Source organism: Chiloscyllium plagiosum, unplaced genomic scaffold, assembly GCF_037043375.1.
Source record: "Chiloscyllium plagiosum isolate Xiang-an unplaced genomic scaffold, Cpla_swu_hap1 HiC_scaffold_24, whole genome shotgun sequence".
In the NCBI taxonomy this organism is placed as follows: domain Eukaryota; kingdom Metazoa; phylum Chordata; class Chondrichthyes; order Orectolobiformes; family Hemiscylliidae; genus Chiloscyllium; species Chiloscyllium plagiosum.
This window is the reverse complement of record NW_028270162.1, coordinates 57632300-57652224: the sequence shown is the minus strand read 5'-3', so window position 1 is coordinate 57652224 and position 19925 is coordinate 57632300. Positions and strand designations below refer to the sequence as shown.

At 39.7% G+C, this 19925-nt stretch overlaps 1 protein-coding gene across 6 annotated transcripts in view; it reads left to right on the top strand.

Annotated features, from left to right (window-relative positions):
* The first annotated feature begins 8669 nt into the window (after positions 1-8669).
* Positions 8670-19925, top strand: part of sfi1 (SFI1 centrin binding protein) — a 134130-nt gene continuing 122874 nt past the window's right edge. For 5 of the 6 annotated variants that reach the window (XR_015761285.1, XM_043716110.2, XM_088000190.1 and 2 more), the window contains exons 1-5: positions 8705-9372; positions 11579-11749; positions 14866-14937; positions 17216-17326; positions 18275-18369. Coding sequence is in view for 5 of the 6 variants with exons in the window: in XM_043716110.2 (XP_043572045.2) it covers positions 9236-9372; positions 11579-11749; positions 14866-14937; positions 17216-17326; positions 18275-18369 (586 nt within the window). In the remaining variant the exon portion in view is untranslated. Of the gene's footprint in view, positions 9373-11578; positions 11750-14865; positions 14938-17215; positions 17327-18274; positions 18370-19925 lie in introns of all 6 variants that reach the window. The other variant, XM_043716109.2, reaches the window with a different exon arrangement.

Below are 19925 nucleotides of genomic sequence, written 5' to 3'. Positions count from 1 at the left end.
TCAGGAAAAAAACTCTCTGCTGGTTAGAATCATAGCTGGCACAAAGAATGATGTTTGTTGGAAGTCAGTCAGCTCAACTCTAGCACATCTTTGCAGGAGTCCCTCAGGAGAGTGTCCTAGATCAAACACCTTCAGCTGCTACTTAAATGACCTTTCCTTTATCATGAGGTCAGAAGTGGGGGTGTTCACTGATGCTTGCACAATGTTCAGCACCAGTCCCAACTCCTCAGATAGTGAAATAGCTCATATCAAAATGTGTTGTGGCCAGATGGCTACGCAAAATAATGAACTTATGATGGAAAATAATGCACTTATCATGGAATTACATAAGATGGACAATGATTAAGGCATGCTGGGAAATGAAAACCAGCCTTGACCAAAGCGACTGTCTGCAGAATCCAGACAAGGCTGCAGCTAACAAACCTAGTAGCTGCAGACCCTACAATGCACACCCACATTTGGGTTTAAATGGGTTATTGGAATGTTGTCCCAGGGACAATTGGAAACATCGAGGTGTGCGCCAGACATGGAGGCATCTCAGAGGATGCTACCTGCACCCAGCACCCTCAGTAATGGACACTTAAGGCCTATCCTGCCATCAACATGCCAACACCTGGTTGGGTCTGATCAATTAGGGTGATTGAATCTGATCGATCCATTAGAAGATACTCAAGACCCTCCTAAAAGAGCATGAAGACTTTGGGGTATAAGAATCGCCGCAAAATCACGCTCAGTGTGGTAATTCGAGAATAACCACCAAAAGGGAAGATACCTCTGAAACCATTTGAAGAAAACCAGACGATATCACCATGTGGAGCTCTAGTGTGGTGGTATATGATAATCCAAAGTTAAGTTAAAGCATAAGATACATTTGTAGTGTTTATTGTTAATTCATAGTGTATTTGTTGTTCTTCTAATTTTAATTGTGTCAAATAAACAAATAGTATTGTTTTACTATTAATGAATCAACTCACAGTTTTTTTGCTAGATGTAAGAGTTCAAACACACTGTGTGACACATGCAACTCTGTCTAGTTCGAGTCCACATTCATGTTTTAGCTGATAGCTGGTTTGTAATATTCACACAACAGTATGACAGACAATGACCATCTCTACCAGCAAGGAATCTAACCATCATCCCTGATCTAACCATCAACCTATTCAATGGTTGCAGCATCCCCCACTGTTAGTATCCTAGGGGTTACCATTGGCCAAAACCTGAATTTGATCAACCATGCACAAACTGTGGCTGTACGTGCAAGTCTAAGGCTGGACTTTTGTGACAAATAATTCAGAACCTGCTTCCCATGTCTGTCCATCATTGACAAGGAACAAGTTACAGGTGTGGTGGAATATTCCCCACTTGCCTGGATGTGTGAAGCTCCAAGAATACTCAAGAAGCTCTACACCATTAGGGACAAAGTAGTCTGCTTGATTGGCACCCAATCCACTACCGTCAACATTCATTCCCTCCACCACTGACACACAGTAACAGCAGAGTGAACCATCTGCAAGATGAACGGCAGCAATTCCTTATGACTTCTTCAACTACACCTTCCAAATCCATGACCTCTACCACCAAGAAAGATAAAGGGAGCAAATACATTGGAACACCACCACCTGCAAGTTCTCCTCCAAGTTGCACACCATCCTGACTAGGACTTATTTAACTGTTTTTTTCATTGTTACTAGGTCAAAATTCCAGAACTCCCATCCTAATAGCACTCTGGGTATATGTACAACTCAAGGGCCATAACAGTTCTCTGTCAGTTTCTCAAGGGCAATTAGGAATGGACCAAAAATGCTGGCATCGTCACCAAAATCCACATCCCGTAAATAAATTTTTAAAAAACTCATTGTAGCTCAGCTTGAGTTTGATCACAATCACTCATCTGCAGACGTCTTTACAGCCTTTTTAAAAACTTGGATAAAATAATTGAATTCCAGACAATTTTCCTTTCTTATTTTGGAGCAAATGTACGCACTTGTTGCCCATCTCTAATTGCTCCTGAACAGAATAGTTTGTTTAGAAATTTCAGAGAGCAGTTACAAGTCATCCACATTACTGAAGGTCTAGAGTCACATGTAGGCCAGGTGAGGTAAGGAAGAAGCATTAGTGAATCAGATGGCTTTTAATAGAATTGATGATGGCTGTTGTGATCACCATTAGTAAGATTAGTTTTATAATCCAGATTTTATTCCATTGAAATTCAATTCCACCAGCTGCCATGGTGGGGTTTAACTATAGCCCCAGATTATTAATCAGCGTCTCTAGATTACTTATCCACTAACATTATATCACCATCTTCCCTCAAAAAATAATCCCATCTTGACACCGAGACAACTTTTGATCTGAGTGTGACATGAAGAAGTTTGAGAAAAACTGAAATCAATGTGAATTGGAGAAATGCTTCCCTGGAGCATCGGAGACTAAGGGGTGACCTTATAGAGGTTTACAATGTTATGAGGGGCATGGATAGGGTAAATAGGCAAAGTCTTTTTCCTGGGGTTGGTGAGTCCAGAACTAGAGGGCATAGGTTTAGGGTGAGAGGGGAAAGATATAAAAGAGACCTACAGGGCAACATTTTCACACAGAGAGTGGTATGTGCATGGAATGAGCTGCCAGAGGAAGTGGTGGAGGCTGGTACAATTGCAACATTTAAGAGGCATTTGGATGGGTATATGAATAGGAAGGGTTTGGAGGGATATGGGCTGGGTGCTGGCAGGTGAGACTAGATTGGGTTGGGATATCTGGTCGGCATTGACAGGTTGGACTGAAGGGTCTGTTTCCATGCTGTACATCTCTATAACTCTATGGTTGCTGTGTTTTGTTGGACAATATTTCAATATACTCATGGTAAATTAAGCTAATAGCTTAATTTATTAGCCCAGATGCTTCTGTGCCTGACGAATGCCATGTTTGTAAATAATAGTTACTGATAATAAATATCTGTTGGATTCCTCAGTACCACAATACCCACACCCAATTTCTTATGCTATTCAAGATAACATAAGTATTGTCACAGGTAAAACACTCTGTTGTAGGCAAACCCCAAACATGGTAATTTACAGCAAAGTAGTGTGCTTTCAATAGGTTGTCAGTGCTTCAGGTGATCCAAGGTAAGATGGAGTATGAGATCTTTACACCCTCAAGACACATGCTATGATGTAGTGATGATATCATGAGTATTTCTCTGTAAGGAATACTGACTGTGACATAACACAACACTTGTTGGAGGAATGTCTGGCACAAGGAAAGATGGTTAGGGCTTTTCGAGGCCAAACATCTCAGCCTGAGTACTTTCTCAGAGTAATGTCCTGGGTACACATTAAGCTGCCTCATTAGTAAACTTTCCTCCATAATAAAGTGAGAGTGATGTTATTCAATGTGTGATGTTATTCAGTACCATTTGTGACTCTTCAGATGCTGAAGGAGTTCATTTTCACATGCAGCAAACTCTGGACCACAATTAGACTTCAGCTATTAAGTGGCAAGTGATATTCATGCCACACAAATGCTAGATGTTGACCATCTCCCTAAAAACAGAATCTAACTATCTCCAAACATCAACATTTTGGGAGTTACCTTTGATCAGAAACATAACAAGATAAGCATAATAGATACAACCACAGAGAATGTTGGAGGAACTCAACAGATCTATCAGCATTTGTGGAGAGAGAAACAGAATTAACATTTTGAGTCTGGTATGATTCTTCTTCAGAACTGAACAATGAATGATTTTAGAAAAGCACATCTTAGAGTCTCGCAAAGGACAAAACTGTTTCAATCTGCTGTGCCTTGGATCTCTCTGTTTCAATGCTCAATTCCTTATTATAGAATTAAGTTTTGTGTATTTGCTCATTGCATCAAAATTCACACAACTTTCAATAAATCTCAAAATGAGACTAGAATGAGATGGAAAGTTGTTTGTAAGTTGAATGAAAACAAGTGAATTAAACATTGTCACAGAGGCAATAAAGTCATTATTTGGAGGAGAATTAAAGAAAAGATTGAACCTCCTGTGTATCTGCTGAGATATACACAACCGGATGAAGTGCTTATGCCCGAAACATCAATTCTCCTACTTCTCGGATGCTGCCTGACTGACTGTGATTTTCCAGGACCACACTCTTCGACTCATGTACACAACCGTGTACGCTCACATGTGCTCATAACCTAGTGATTCTATTTGATTTATGCATATGCAGTTGGTTGGTGTCTTGAATATTTTTAAAACTAATTCAGTATTTCAGTACATTTATACATAAATATATCATTATGGGTTCAGAGATAATGGACAAGTCTTTCATGATAAAATCATTGGTGGACATATTTTCAATGGAAGTATAATTCAGTTCTCTAATGTGCTAAAAGATAATGTATGAATTATAGAGTGTGAATGTAGAAAAGAGATGGTGGAAGTTTGAGAGAATAAGAAGAAAATTAATGAGTCCCAAATAAAAATGTATGCCATTTTTTTCCTGATATCAAGAATTTGAATACTTAAGTTATGACTCAAATTGTGAATTAACATTAATTAATTGCTTTAAAAGAGCTAATTAAACATTGAGCTTGGAGCGGGATTGTAATTCATAGGCAAAATAATCAAACACTCAATGAGATTCAATGATTTCCAAAACTGATGGAGGGGAAGCAGAATATTAACTGTGGATAACAAATTGCAAAACTAAATAATTACAGGCATTTGGATGGGTATATGAATAGGAAGGGTTTGGAGGGATATGGGCCAGGTGCTGACAGGTGGGACTAGATTGGGTTGGGATATCTAGTCGGCATGGACGGGTTGGACCGAAGGGTCTGTTTCCGTGCTGTACATCTCTATGACTCTATGACAAGTGCAAGGATTCAATATTGATTTAATTTGGATTGAGGGAAAATTTTTGAAAAGTCACCTATTAGGTAATTGGATTGAAACTGCAATTTGACATATCATGAGGTCTATGAAATGAGGTTTCTGAATGGCTGAATGGCCTTTTTGCTAGTGTGATGTTTTAATATAGTGAGCTTAAATAAAGAAGAAAGCTTACTTTATGTTGAAGTTTTCAACTATTATAGATAGAGCCTTTTAAATAACAAAAACAAATATTCTGGAAACAAACAGCAGATCAGTTAGAGACTGAAAAGAGAAAAGACAAATATATGTTTTGGTTGTACACCATCATCAGAATTTGTGACTTTCATAAATTGGGTCATTCAATTGGGAATTCATCACTTTGATCCTCTTCTGCCATTCAGTTCGATAACATATTTGGATATCTCCACTGAATTCAGGGAATATGCAAGTTTATGCTAAGTGTCCTCATAGTTTAAGTATTTAAACCCCAATATCAAAGTTATATAGTCATTTAGGGCACAAAAGGAGGTCATTTGACCCATCAAGTCTATTTGCTTTCTCATAGAATCAATTAGTCAGTCTCACTGCTGAATGACTTCCTATAGCCCTTCAAGTTTATTTATTTCAAGCACCCAGCCAATTTTCTTTTGAGATGTTGTTTTCCATATCCATCACACTTGTGGACAGTGAATAATCAAGTCATTATAGTGAATCTACATTGCATCCCCTCCCCAGATATCTGTCTCAAGGACAGTATATAATTTAAATTTTGAATTACAGCACTCTTGTCAGACTCTGTTTGCTTTCAGGAATACCTTCCATGAAAATATATTAACATTGTATGGTTTTACTGGGATGAGAAAGAAAGCATTTAGCCTGTAAATTCCCACACCCAAGACCCAATACTCGCATATTGAATACATCTGACAGCACTTTTCTGTTTTACTTGGAACATTTTTTACAGATGTCTCTAACCCTTCGAATGAAGTGATTTTTCCAGTACATATTGCAATTTCTTTCTCAATATTTTTACATTAAATCCATGAGCCTGAAGACATGTTTCTGGTTCCCACTCCAATCACACCTTCTCCCCAATTTGTTTACAATCTTGGGTTGCAATTTAATTTCAAGGTGAGCATCTGAACTCAAATTTGCTCCACTGCTAATACTGCCATTTTCCACCTCGATAACACAGTTCAATTACACCCAATCTCATCTCCTTCAACCTTCTGAGTTACTGCATCGCCTCAAATTCTGGCCTCTTGTATTATATTGCTCTCCCAATGGTAGCTCTGTCTTCAGTTGTCCAGGCCTTAACCTTGGGAATTGCCAGCCCACACCGCTCTACCTTTGTAGTTCACTATTTAAGGCACCTGACATTTTTGATCATGCTTTCTATCACTTGACCCAATATCTCCTAATATAGATGAGTGCCATACTTTGCATGATTATATGCCTGTACGGCACCTTGTGACATTTCATTAGTTTAAAGGCACTTTATAAGACTGAATATAGGAATCGAGGCATCACGAGGTTGTACAGAATGTTGATGAAGCCATTTATGGAGTGCTGTGTCCAGTTCTGGTCACCTTGCTATAGCAAGGATATTATTAAATTGTAGAGGGTTCATAAAGAATTTACCAGGATGTTGCCAGGGCTGGACAGTTTGAGCTATAGGGAGAGGCTGTATAGGCTAGGACATTTTTCACTGGAGTAAAGGATATTGAACTGTGACATTATACAGGTTTACAAAATCATGAGGCGCATGGATAAGTTGAATAGCAAAGCTCTTTTCTGTAGGGTGGGGGAGTCAAAAATAGGGGGCATATTTTTAAGGTGAGAGGAGAAAGATTTAAAAGGGACATAAGGGACAACTTGAACTGCTAGAGGAAGTGGTAGATGTAGGTACAGTCACAACATTTAAAAGACATTTGGACAGGTACATGAATAGCAAAGGCTTAGAGGGAAATAGGCCAAACACAGCCAAGTGGGATTAGTTTGGCTTGGGAAACTTGGTTGTCATGAACATATGGATCAAAGGGTCTGTTTCTGTGCTGTATGATTCTATGATTCAAAAAACATAAGTTGATGCTGGCTCCATAAGCTTCAATATTACTTTGAAGAAATATTTTGGTCCTACATATACTATAAGCACTTGAAGATTTCCGTACCCTCTTTAAACAACTTCTACTAAGGCAGAAGAGCTTGAGCTTCTCAAATATATTCCCAGAGCCTATTCTCTTCACACTTGGGTTCTTTCTTGTTCTTCCCTATAAATTTACACTCTACCCTCAGTCCTTGATTTGAAAATGATGATTAAAATTGAATACAGTCAGCTAAGGGAAATGTAACATGTGCTTTTTCAAGTCTTGGCATAGCTTCTGCAGATTTCTATTCTGATTTGTCCTGGTTTCTACTATTCCCATTTTCCTTTGAACAATTGTTACATGTATTGATATACTTTAGATTTGTTCCTGAGATGTGGGCATTGTTGGGTAGGCCAGCAATTATTGCCCTAATGCCCTTGAGAATGTAGTAAGTGAATACTTGGAGGGAATTTGCAGGTGTCCCCATGCATTTGCTCCCCTTCTCCTCGAGATGGAACTGGTCATGGGTTTGGAAGATACTGTCTCAGGAGTCTTGGTGAATTTCTGTAGTGCATCTTGTAAATGGTGCACTCAAGCTTCTTGAGTGTTGTTAGAACTGAACTCATCCAGGCAAGTGGGGAGTATTCCATTACATGCCTGAATTGTGCCTATTAGATGGTGGTGGGAAGTCAAGAAGTGAGTTACTTTTTGGAGGATCCTGGTTGTTTGACTGTCTCACAATTTATAAAGCTAGGCAAAAGTGAGGACTACAGATGTTGGAAATCAGAGTTTAGATTAGAGTGGTGCTGGAAAAGCACAGCAGGTCAGGCAGCATCCAAGGAAGATTCCTGATGAAGGGCTTTTGCCTGCAACATCAATTTTCCTGCTCGTCGGATGCTGTCTGACCTGCTGTGCTTTTCCAGCACCGCTCTAAAATTTATAAAGCTAGGCCAGTTTAGTTTAGCACCTGGCCAAAGGTAACTCACAAGATATTGAAAGCAGGGATTCAGAGATGGTAATGCCAATGAATGTCAAGGGTGATTTTCTCTTTTTGGAGTTAGTCATTGCTTGTAGCTTGTGTGACGTAAATATTACTTGCTTCTTGACAGCTGATCACATACTCTTCAGTATCTGAGGAGGTACAAACTGTGCTGAACATTGTATGTGTGGTAGCTGTTGATCGCACAATGATGAAGGGAAGTCATTGATGAAGCAGCTGAAGATGGTTGGGTTTTGCCTTTGTTGTCCTCGGTATAATCCTTACCAGAGTTTACCTCTGATTCCCTGACGGTAGTTTTGTGAAGGCTGTTTGATGGCACATGGATCCAAAGCGGTTGTGATCTTTCTGTCACCTCATGACTGGAATGCTGGCCAGGTTTCTGAAGTAGAAGCCGAGTCTTTTTGACCTAATGCAAATTTATTTTCTCAAATATACCTTTTTCCCGTCAAGATCTTTGACCCCGAATGGTGGTGATTATTCTGAAAAGCTGGCAATTTTCTAATTTTAAATCTATAGCAGCCTTAACGCATTAGCAGTTACAAAACACGAGGGAGCACCACACATGAATATACATTGCATACCTAGAACTAGATTTTAAGAAATCAGACTCCAGCAGTCAGGATATGATAGTGTACACCCCTTGACTGCGGTGATTCCCACTGCATTGCTGGCTGGCTCCATCTTTATCGCCCTCTTCCGGCGTCCGGTTGCTATGGTGACGGGGTGGCGCGTTGCCCGCTGGGATGGCAGAAATGGCGGCCTTTCGAACGGTTTGTCCCCCCGGGATCTGATGAGGCCTAACCGCTTTCTCTCGGTAATTCATGGCTCTGAGTCCAACCGCGGCCAGAGCCGCCGCCGCCGCCTCCTCCTCCTCCTTTTTACAGAACGGCGCGAAACACGGCCTTTCTGCCCCAAAAGTGCAAGTATTTGGTGAAAACCAATAATTTATGCAACATTTTTGTTTGAACTCTCATTGCAGGATCCACTGAGTTGCATTCAGAAGAATTTAGTTATTCTCAAGGACACAGCGGCAAGTGATCACCTGAATTATCTGAGATATGAACGTTTGTCACACCCTTTCAAACACGTACCTTCTGAAGCCTAACTGCTACTTTCTGGTGACTCATGAGCATGCACTATCACTGTCATCACAATATTTTTGTAGCTGCTTCAAAGTGAACACTCAAGCACGTTGTCAAACCAAGAAGACTTAATCAAAGATTTGACAGCTAACACAATTGGAATTGCTGTAAAGAAACTTCACTGATCTTATTGCAGGATGGTTGATGTTTCATGTTAATTTATTTTTCGCTCTCATGGAATCAGATGGAGCGAAAAACAAATCAGATTACTTCAAGTTCTGCAAAAATTCCACTTAGAAAGGATTTAGGAGCAAAGAATGATCATTCAGTAAAGAAAGATCGTCAAAGGTAAGTTGAGAAAAAATGTCAATGAAACAAATTCTGGTCTAATGTCCTGTATATGATAGAATCATTGAATTGTTATGGTATAAAAGGAGGCCACTTGGCTCGACATGACCATGTTGGCTTTTTGGAAGAACTGTTAGTTTGTCCTGCTCTCTGGCCTTTCCCTGTACTGCAGATTTTTCCTTTACATTATTATCAAATATCCTTTGGAAAGCATTTAAATTAGCTTCTGTCAGGCAGTACATTGTAGAGTACGTTTAGATACAGTGTATAACATTGCTCTGCATCTCTTGCTCAAAATCTTAAATCTGTGGTCCCCAGTCCTTGCACGATGAACTAATAAGAGGAGTTTTTTCTTGGTCCTTACCTTACCTGTCATAATCTTGTTTCTTTCCATCAAATCCTCTCCTTATCTCCTTTGCTGCAAAGGCAACAAACCCTTAGCCTTTCTAACCTAACCTTGTGACTAAAACAAAGCCCCTCATCATTGGAACCATTTTGTTAAATCCTCTCTGCACTCTCTTGAGGATCTTTATATCTTTCTGAAAGTGCCACTTGTTGAGATATTTTATCACTGCCATGGAGCTTTGAAGATGGCTTATTTTGTCATTTACATTCACTTGCCAGATTTCGGATTTCTGGTTTAGAACAGGAGTACAAGGATTAGCTTTTACTAACGGACAGAATTAATACCTCATATTGGTCTCATCTACATGGACTAGACTTTTACTGGTATTTTAAACTATAATTTCAAAGACTTACCACCTTTCAGTGGGGTGTCTCTGATTCCTCTTTTTGTCATCTGATGTTGCCCCTGCCATGGCTGATAGAGGCATTGGGTCTGACCCATATCTTATACTTCTGCCCTCACCCTTCCCCACTTTCCCAGAACAATAGGGTACCCCTTGTCCTCACTTTCTCACTTTGCACCCAAACTGCCTCTGTATTTAAAGGTTCATCTTCTGCCATTTGCACCCGCTACAGTGGGATACCACATCTTCCCTTCCCTTGTCAGCACTACACAGAGACTGTTCTCTCTGCAAAACCTTGTCTTGTAATAGCAAGGATGTTTTTCTCTCTGTGTCTGCCCAGCTTGCAAGTGGTAATAAAAATTCATTATAATTTGACAGGATCTAACTGTTAATTACAGTACAAGGCTTTTGATAGTACTGAGTTTCGTTTCAGGGTCAGAATCAAACACTGTCATTAATTTCACAAGGGAATGGCAGTGAATGTTATCACTTGGTGTCCTGTTCACACAGATTCACCGATGCTAAGGCAAACATTCTTAATTGCCTTACAGCATCCTGTTATCACTTGGTGAGCACGGATGTCCCTATCTTCTGCGTTCCTTGAGTTCCCTCCCTTTTCTGAGCCTTCCTGCCTGTCTATTTTCTAGTGTGCAGCAAATGTGTTCTATAATTCAGCATTACCTTTTCGTCTAAATGTTTAAAGGCAGGTTTTAAGACTATAGACCTTCTCACAATGAAACTCAATTCAAGCTAGGGGAACAACACCTTATTTTATATTTAGGCACTGTATAGCCTTTAGGACACAAACTGAGTTCCACAACTTTAGAGTATGTCTTTGTCCTCAATTTTTTGTAACTCCTTTCACCTGCCTTTGCTCTGTTTTTTTTTGGATTTGCTCTTAGTTGGGGACCCATTTGATCCTTTTTAACAGCTAACATTTACACCTATTTTGCATATCTAGAACTCACTCTTCATGGCTAACATTGCCTTCATCATTAACTCTGGGTTCCCTCACAATCTGTTCAACTTGCTTCTCCTCCCCCTTTGTTTACAGCATAACAATCACAATTTTCTAGTTCTTCACAGTTACAAAAAAAGAGTCACACTAGACTTGAAATTCTGTTTCTCTTCCACAGATGCTAGCAGACGTGCTGAGTTTCTCCAGCACATTCTGTTTTATACCCATGCCACTCAGTTGTACCAAACCCTTGCGGGGACAGCTGTGCTCCTCACCATGCATCCCATGAAAGAATTGAAAAATGTCGGTGTGATCTGAGAATTCACTGGAATGTAAACTGGCACAGGATGGAGACCTGTGGCAATTCACTATTATTATGTGATCTTGGCTGACAAATAGCTGAAAAGCTCAGTTCCTTGACTTTTTGTTAATGAGATTAGTTGTGTTACTTGTGATGTTTTGGTAAAGGTTGACACGATTCTGTCCTTTGATTCTCCAGGGATATGTTGGTGGATTGGACAATGAAAAGCCAGCTTCCCAAAAGCATATCCCAGGCACACTCCATAAAGCGTGGTGGGATTAATGTTTATCGTGTCAAAAAGAGCTTGATTCGGGACAGAGTGAATTACACCTGGAACAGAGGTGGGCGATTAAAGGAACTGCGCTTAAGGTAAAATCTGCAGTTGATGGACCCTGAAAGAATCTTAGTCCACTTTAAAGGCCAGATTTTTGACTCAAAACAAAACTTTCAAATTTATGCAAAGTAACTCAAATTAGGTCAGAATGAGAAAAGGCTTTTTGGGATTGTTTGGCATCTGATTGGAGTTCTTCAAAAGACAGTCATTTTGCATACAAACTCGTATTTGTTAGATTAAAGCAAATATTGATCATGGTGTGTAAAGAACTTATTCTTGCTGTTTCTCTTTATCGCACTAGTTATCTGAATTAATGTTGTTATCTCAACTTTTCCATGGACTTTGTTGAACTGTGGGCCTTTTCTATTTCACTTTCATCTGTGGATGAATTCCCCTCATTCAGGTGCAAGAAATGCAATCCAAAGTATTGTACCAATGAGATGAAGTTGTTTTTCAAAGCTGGCAAGCTTTTCACGTAAGCTGGTACTAAATTAACTTCTGGTAGATATTTTTGTTTTCAAGCCTCATGAAGAATTCCTTCCAATTATAATCAATAATCTTCAGCAGCCACTATTGTTAACTTTCTTCTCTTTACAGTGACACAGTTGAATTGAAGACCATTCTGACTTGTTATTTTCTGTGTCCTCAATGCTGTGAATTCTTTATTGCCTACTGTTTTCCTTTATTCCTGAAGCCCAGAGAGTTTAAAAAATTGTCATGTGACAATAGCATTTTTTATTTACTCTTGTCAACTTTTCTGTTGTCCTGTGTCCTTGGCTGATCATTTTAACCAGATTTTATGAAAAGAGATAACTTATGGTTTTCCCGCAGCCTCCAGTTACTGACTAGCATCATAACACCACAGACTTTCCTGCGGTCTGTGAATTGAAATTGTAAATCAGTGCGTGATTTTGATGCACACAGTCCAGAGAAAGTACAAATGTGAAGTGGATGTAACTTTGTGAGGTAACATTTTGACACTCCATTATACCAAACATACTTGAGTCACAAGTCAAGATTTAGTAAAATGCTGTACGTGGAAAGAAGTACAACAGGTATAATAAATTTAAATAAAAGCTGCAGACTGCGTTTATTGAGACAGAGGATGCCAAGGAAAATCTAACATCCAATAACCTTCTGAGGGTTATAAAACCATGAGGGGCACGGATAGGGCGAATAACGAGGTCTGTTTCCCAGGGTAGGGAAGTCCAGAACCAGTGGGTATAGGTTTAAGGTGAAAGGGGGAAGATTTAAAAGGGACACGAGGGGCAACATTTTCATACAGAGGGTGGTGTGTGTCTGGAATGAGCTGCCAGAGGAAGTGGTGGAGGCTGGTACAATTACAACATTTAAAAAGGCACCTGGATGGGTACGTGAATGGTATGGGTTTAGAGGGATGTGGGACAAATGCTAGCAATAGCTTAGTTTAGGATGTCTGATTGGCAAGGCAAGTTGGACTGAAGGGGTTGTTTCCATACTGCATAACTCTGATTCTATAACAAGTTTCAAGTAAGTTTGAAAGATAATTGATAAAATCTAATTTCCACTGGTTGGTTGAATTGATAACAAATAGACATGTAATTGTTTTGATGCAGAGAGTTATTAAAAATGAGGGATATAACCATGAACGGCTAATGCTCTCTCTCAGCACTTGAAGATTGTTAATTATTCCAAATGTCTTTTGAACAACTGAGAGATTGAAGTACAGCAGATTGGGACTCTGGACTGGGGTTTTGAGCTGAACTGTCTTTTTCCATGCAATAATCCCCATTGTTCATTCCACTAACCAAACTTGAATTGTAACCCTATCTAGTGTACAGATTTCTTCTTTAAAAAAAGGAATGAATTGTGTAGGTGTGTTGGCTGGTTCCTGTTTGACAGTGTAACTATTCGAGCATAAGCTCTTCATCAGAAAAGAACTTATGCTTGAAATGTTGACTCTCCCGCTCCTCGGATGCTGCCTGACAAGCTGTGCTTTTCCAGCACCACACTCTTTGACTGATCTCCAGCATCTGCAATCCTCACTTTCTCCTATAGTAACTGATTGTATCCTACATAAAGTATTATTGTCCACAAATTGAATCCTATTATAACCTTCTGGCTGATTAGAGGTTTGATTAGAGGCTTCATTCCTGAAGAAGGGCTTATGCCCGAAACTCCTGTTCTCCTGTTCGCTGGATGCTGCCTGACCTGCTGCGCTCTTCCAGCAACACATTTCCAGCTCTGATCTCCAGCATCTGCAGACCTCACTTTCTCCTCCTTAGAGGTTTGATAAAAATGCTTACCACCATTGCACTGTCTTTAGTTTGTATGACATGCATGTTGAAAAATAGAGAATCTGTTTTTTCAGTTTATAGATCAGTGTTAAAAATACAACAAAGTTTCTGATTTCCTTTGTTATATCATGCTTACCTTATGCAAAAGTTTTCTAGTATAAACTGAATTTGTAATTGCCTTGGGAGGTTAATCTGTCATGATGCACTAAATAATTCAAATTCTAAAATTTGTATCAAATTTAGGGTATTATTTATCAATTTGGTGCAGCGGCAAGCTATAAACTTCCATGTATGCATACATGTAATGAATGAAATATGTTATGAAATGCAATTGGTACAAATATCCAGGAGGAGGAAGGTAGGTGATCCCACCCCTCATCATTTTTAACACTGTTCAGAAAAAAATCTGCTTTTCTATTCATGCAACCAAAGTGAATAACCTCACTTCACCATATCACGCTGCATCTGTAACACTATTGTCCACTCTCATATCCTGTCTATATCTCCTTGAAGCTACTCTGTGTTTCTCCTCATGACTTTCTTTTCTGTCTAGCTTTTTATCATTAGCAAATATAGGATCCATGAGACACTGACAGGCTTGTCTCAAATAGGTGGAGTAATGTTGTCTTGTGAGAGCGATACAGTAGATACATGCCAAATGATTTGAATTTTACGCTCTTTTCTGCTCCATTTTGGGGAGTGGGAAGAAATAGCAATCCTTCCGTTGAGCATGAAGCTACAAAATTCATCATTGGTACCTCAACAACTTTTTACAGTTCATTAGCCGGTGTGTCAAGATTTTGTTACATACTACGCCACCCAGATCATTGACTTAATTTTTCAGCCCAAATGGTAACATTGTTTTCTTATCCCAGGCACCTTGCAAGAAAATTTCTGCATTTGTGGATATGGAAGACATTTGGGAGAATCCTTCCATCCCAAGCGAGGTGAGGAACTATTTACTTTGATGCTTCTATCTCTTTTTAGTTGGGAAACAGGTCCATAATATTAGGTTGCATATAGAAATCCTAATCCTGTCGTGATACCATGTGAATTACTGTGTGTCATGATATATGGCAAAAATAGCATAAATGGCAGAGTTCAGAATGGCATTGTGACTGACACTGAAATGCTGGTAGTTCTGGGATAGCACGCATTTCCACAGCACAATTTGGCTATAATGTTGCTGGCAAATTAGGGAACAATATTTTGGAGAACGCTTACGTCCGTTGGCAATAGTGCAATTCCAGCAGGGATTGTTGTAGGTTGACTCATAGTTTCCTCTACATGGGGGAGACAGAATGCAACCTTGCAGGTTGTTTCAGAGAACATCTGTGGGACACCAGCACCAACCAATCCTCTCGCCCCGTGGCTGAACACTTAACTCCCCCTCCCACTCCACTAAGGGCAAGCAGGTCCTGGGCCTCCTCCATCGCCAAACCCTAACCACCCGACGGCTGGAGGAAGAATGCCTCATCTTTGTCCTTGGGACCCTGCAACTATGTGGGATTAATGTGAATTTCACCAGTTTCTTCATTTCCCCTCCATCATCTTATCCCAGTCCCAAGCCTCCAATTCAGCACCGCCCTCTTGACCTGTCCATCAACTTTCCCGTCCGTCCGTTCCACCCTCCTCGCCTTATCCCCTACCTTTATCCACCTATTGCATTCTCAGCTACCTTACCCCCAGCCATACACCCCCTCCCATTTATTTCTCAACCTCTACCCCACAAGCCTCATTCCTGATGAAGGGATTATACCTGAAACTTCGATTGTCCTGCTGCTCGGATGCTGCCTGACTTGCTGTGTTTTTCCAGCAACGCACTCTCGACCCACCATTTCCTTCGGAAAGGATTGTCTGTATTTTGACCAGGCTGTATGTTTCCAAGTGAGGATAGAGAGTGACTTGGAGGGGAACTTGCAGGAGGTGGCATTCCCAGATATCTGCTACCCTTGTCTTTCTAGATGGGATTGATATTTATGTGATGAATGAGTGCCTTTGAAGAAAACTGAAGGAAACTTTGAGGTTTTGCAAAGAAATTCAAATCAAGAATTTGAGTCTGTGTGTTGAGACACATTTTCCACAGCCATTAAAGCAAACTGGTTGCTTCCACACTAGCAAACCTGGTGCATGAGGGAGCTATGATAACTGTCCCCTTTGTCCCATTCCACCAGCTTCAGAGCGGTTTACCTCATTTCAGCAGCAATCTTGTAAAACATCACTTCCTATCAATCTGAGGGATTAAACTTAACCCCTATTTCTGATCTGTTTTGCAGCCAGCTTGCAATCAGTTCTGCTAATTATCCTGATTTCATGTGCTCTGACCTTAGTCATGAGGTTGCAGTAGTTGAACGGTCTTTTTAAAATCCAAATATGACATGTAACATGTACACTTTATCTTTGTTCATTCTTCAACAATTCAATAAGGCTATTCAAATATTATCTCTTTTAAAATCTATGTTCACACATTTTCAGATTCTTTCAGTCTCAGTAGTAATACAGTACTCTAATGTTTACATTTTACATAATTATTTTGGCTTGGAAATTGGAAATAACATTTCAAAATTTGGGATGGGGACCAAATTGGGGTTGATTGGGTGGATAGTTATCGTCAACATTGTAAAAGACTGACTAAATATGGGTTATTAAATTTTAAGGTAAGTTGTTAGTAATAATTTGAACTGAAAATGTTGAAGAAACTCAGCAGTTGTGGCAGTGCCAGTTGAGAATGAAATAGCGTTAATACTTGGGGTCCAGACCTACTAAGTTCTTCCAGCATTTCATGTGTTTACTTACATTTTCCAGTAACTGCAACATGATGCTTTATTTTAGATGTTAATAATATTAATGTTAATTGCAGAATGTATGTGTAAATGGTCCATGAATTATGTAGCTAATGCATGAGAAGGCGCATTTTATTTAGAAGATTCAGAAACCCTCATAATCTTTGAAACACGAGGGAAAAAGGTCAATGAGGTATGGATTTACATACCAATGCAATTTAGCAAAACTTTAAACTTGCATATAAAACACAGGTTTCCTTTGAGAGAGAAACAAGAAGGCAAATGATGTGCTAGTCTTTTTTGCATGCAAGTTGGAATATAGTTGCAAAAGGCTGTATTGAGGTCACAGATCAATTTTACTAAGTATTTTTGGCATAAACCTGAATTGGCTGTTACTAGATATGAGATGACCTTTCAAAATGCATGTTGTTCTTTTTGCCAGGTCCCATTACTGTCACGCAACTTTGCGAAAAACCTTTCATGAATGGAAGGAGCAGTGGTGGAGTGTGCGAGTAGAATGGAAACTGATGGTTCGTGCAGACTGTCACTACAGGTAGCTTTTTTTGTTTCTGCTCCACAGTTCACATGAGCGAAACGTCACCCCCAATATCTCACTAAAATGACAAAAGAATGAAAGTCACATTGCCAGTTCTGTCCTGTTCACATGTGTCTGCACTACCAGAAGGATTTCTAAGTATATTGGGGCGGCACGGTGTTGCAGTCCTCACAGCACCAGGTCCCAGGTTCAATTCCAGCCTCAGGTGACTACCTGTGTGGAGTTTGCACATTCTCCCTGTGTCTGCGTGGGTCTCCTCTACGTGCACCGGTTTCCTCCCACAGTCCAAAGATATGCAGGTCAGGTGAATTGGCCATGCTAAATTGCCCATAGTGTTAGGTGCATTCATCAGAGGGAAATGGGTCTGGAGGGGAGGGTTACTCTTTGGAGGGTCGATGTGGGCTTGTTGGGCTGAATGGCCTGTTTCCACGCTGTAGGGAATCTAATCTAAATAGCTGTTCTCTTGTTGGGCAGTGGTGAGTCATGTGAGCAACTTTGCCCAAGATCAGGGAAGGATGTTTTGAGTCAATCAAAATGCTTGGGTGCTTTGTAAAAGCACAGGATTTCTGTTTGAGTTTAATACCCCATAATGAAACAGTTAATTAATCTGTGCTCATGCATGGATATTTTTGCATTGTGGTAGCAAAATACAGATAATGCCTGGAGCTGTCCTGCAAAATGAGTCAGAGTGGGATTTTGATGCAAAGCTGTGTGATCGTGAGAGAACTGGATGTGAAGTGCATCCTCACAGATTTTTGGTCTGTCAGGAAACCTAGAGATTTGGGGAATGGGCGACAAAGTGAAATTGAAGCCCAAGATTATCCATTATTATATTGAACAATGAAGTAGACTCTACAGTCCACATGGTTAACTCTTCCTTTTGTTTCGTGCTGTAGAATCTGATTGAAGTTGTTTCTGTAATTTTCACATTCCTGCCCATAACAGATATCACATGTACAATCAGACATGGAGAGCCTGGCACACATACATCCTTCAGCAGCAGACGAAGAAAACAAAACTTGCGAAGGCGATTTCACATGGTATGAGATGAAGATGTTTATGTTGGAGTTGATTAGGAAGTCTTGGTTATCCTTAATTTTCAGATGCTATTTAATGCAGGCTTGTTCTGAACTGAACCTAACCAGAATTCCTGTCGACAAGTTGATTAAGCAACTCTTGCAGACCTCTGGCTGTGTCTACTTGGAGTAATTGGTGGCCAATTAAAAAATGATGAGCTGAATAAAGCACCAGTCTATGCTAATAACTGGCTGTTGGGCCATAATTTGCAATCAAAACATCAAGGAAGCTAATGGCACTTGTCATTACTGAGGATGAAGTGGTGGTGCAACTTCAGTCCAGAATCATAGCTAAATGCTGATATCCAAAAATGGTTATCTTGTTTGTGCCGCTTTGCCATTAGTCTAACAAAAACGCCATCTTGCTGCCTGTCTTATAATGGAAATATATTAAACAATGAGGATCATGTGTTGGCTTGGTGAACAGGAAATAAACCCATGACAGAAAGTTAAATCTTGGTCATTTCATTCCAAGCACCCTCCTTAATGGTGTCATAACTATTAATTAAAGCCAATAAATTTTTCTGGCATGCAGTAGTAACCATTAAAGCATGGTGAAGATGAGAACATAACATTTAAAGGTGGCAGGGAATCTCAATTATGTGTAGCGCATACTTGGTCCCTTGTGGACACTTCAGGATGTCCTTTTTTTTGTTCACTTATTTAATCTATCAATATTATTTTGCAGACTCTTTGTATTCTCCTCACAACTTGCTTTCTTTCTTGTATTTGTATTGTCGGCAAACTTGCTTACATTACATTTGGCCCTTTGTTTCAAGCAAATTATTGAATCACCAGCACTGATCCCTGTGGCACTCAAGTAGTCACAGATTGCCAACCTGAAAATGACACTTTTATCCTAACTCACTGGTTCCTGTTAGTTAGGCAGTGCTCTACCCATGCTACTGTCTCACCCTCAACATCATGAGCTCTTATCCTGTGCTGTAATCTTTTATATACCACCTTTCAACTACCTTTTGGAAATCCAAATGCAGTACATTCATTGTTGCCTCTTTTTCAACCCTGCTTTGCATCCTCACACAATACTGATAATATGTGAAACGCAATTTTGCTTTCATAAGATTATGTTTGCTCTGTTGAGTTTTTAAAATTTCTCTAAATATCCTACTATGACATCCTTCAAAATGGTTTCTGTTGTTTTCCCCTAACTCAGATATTAGCTGAACTGGATTATATACTTTCCAGAATGTAGGAAGTCTTTGAAGATTATAACTGCAGCTACTGCAGACCAGCAGACCCAGAGTTGTATCAGCTTTTAGCTATCCAAATGCTTTTTCTGTACTGATAGTAATTGTTTTAATTTCCTCCCTCCCTTGATTTTTCACTATTTGTGTTTTCTACTTTGAAGATGCATGCAAAATATTTATTCCAGGTCTCTGCCTTTCCTTGTTTCCCATTATTAATTCACTACTTCTCACTTCTTAAGGGAGCAGGACTCACTTGAGCAACTTTTCTCTTTATAGGAGCAAATTACTATAGATGCTGGAAACTGTACAGGA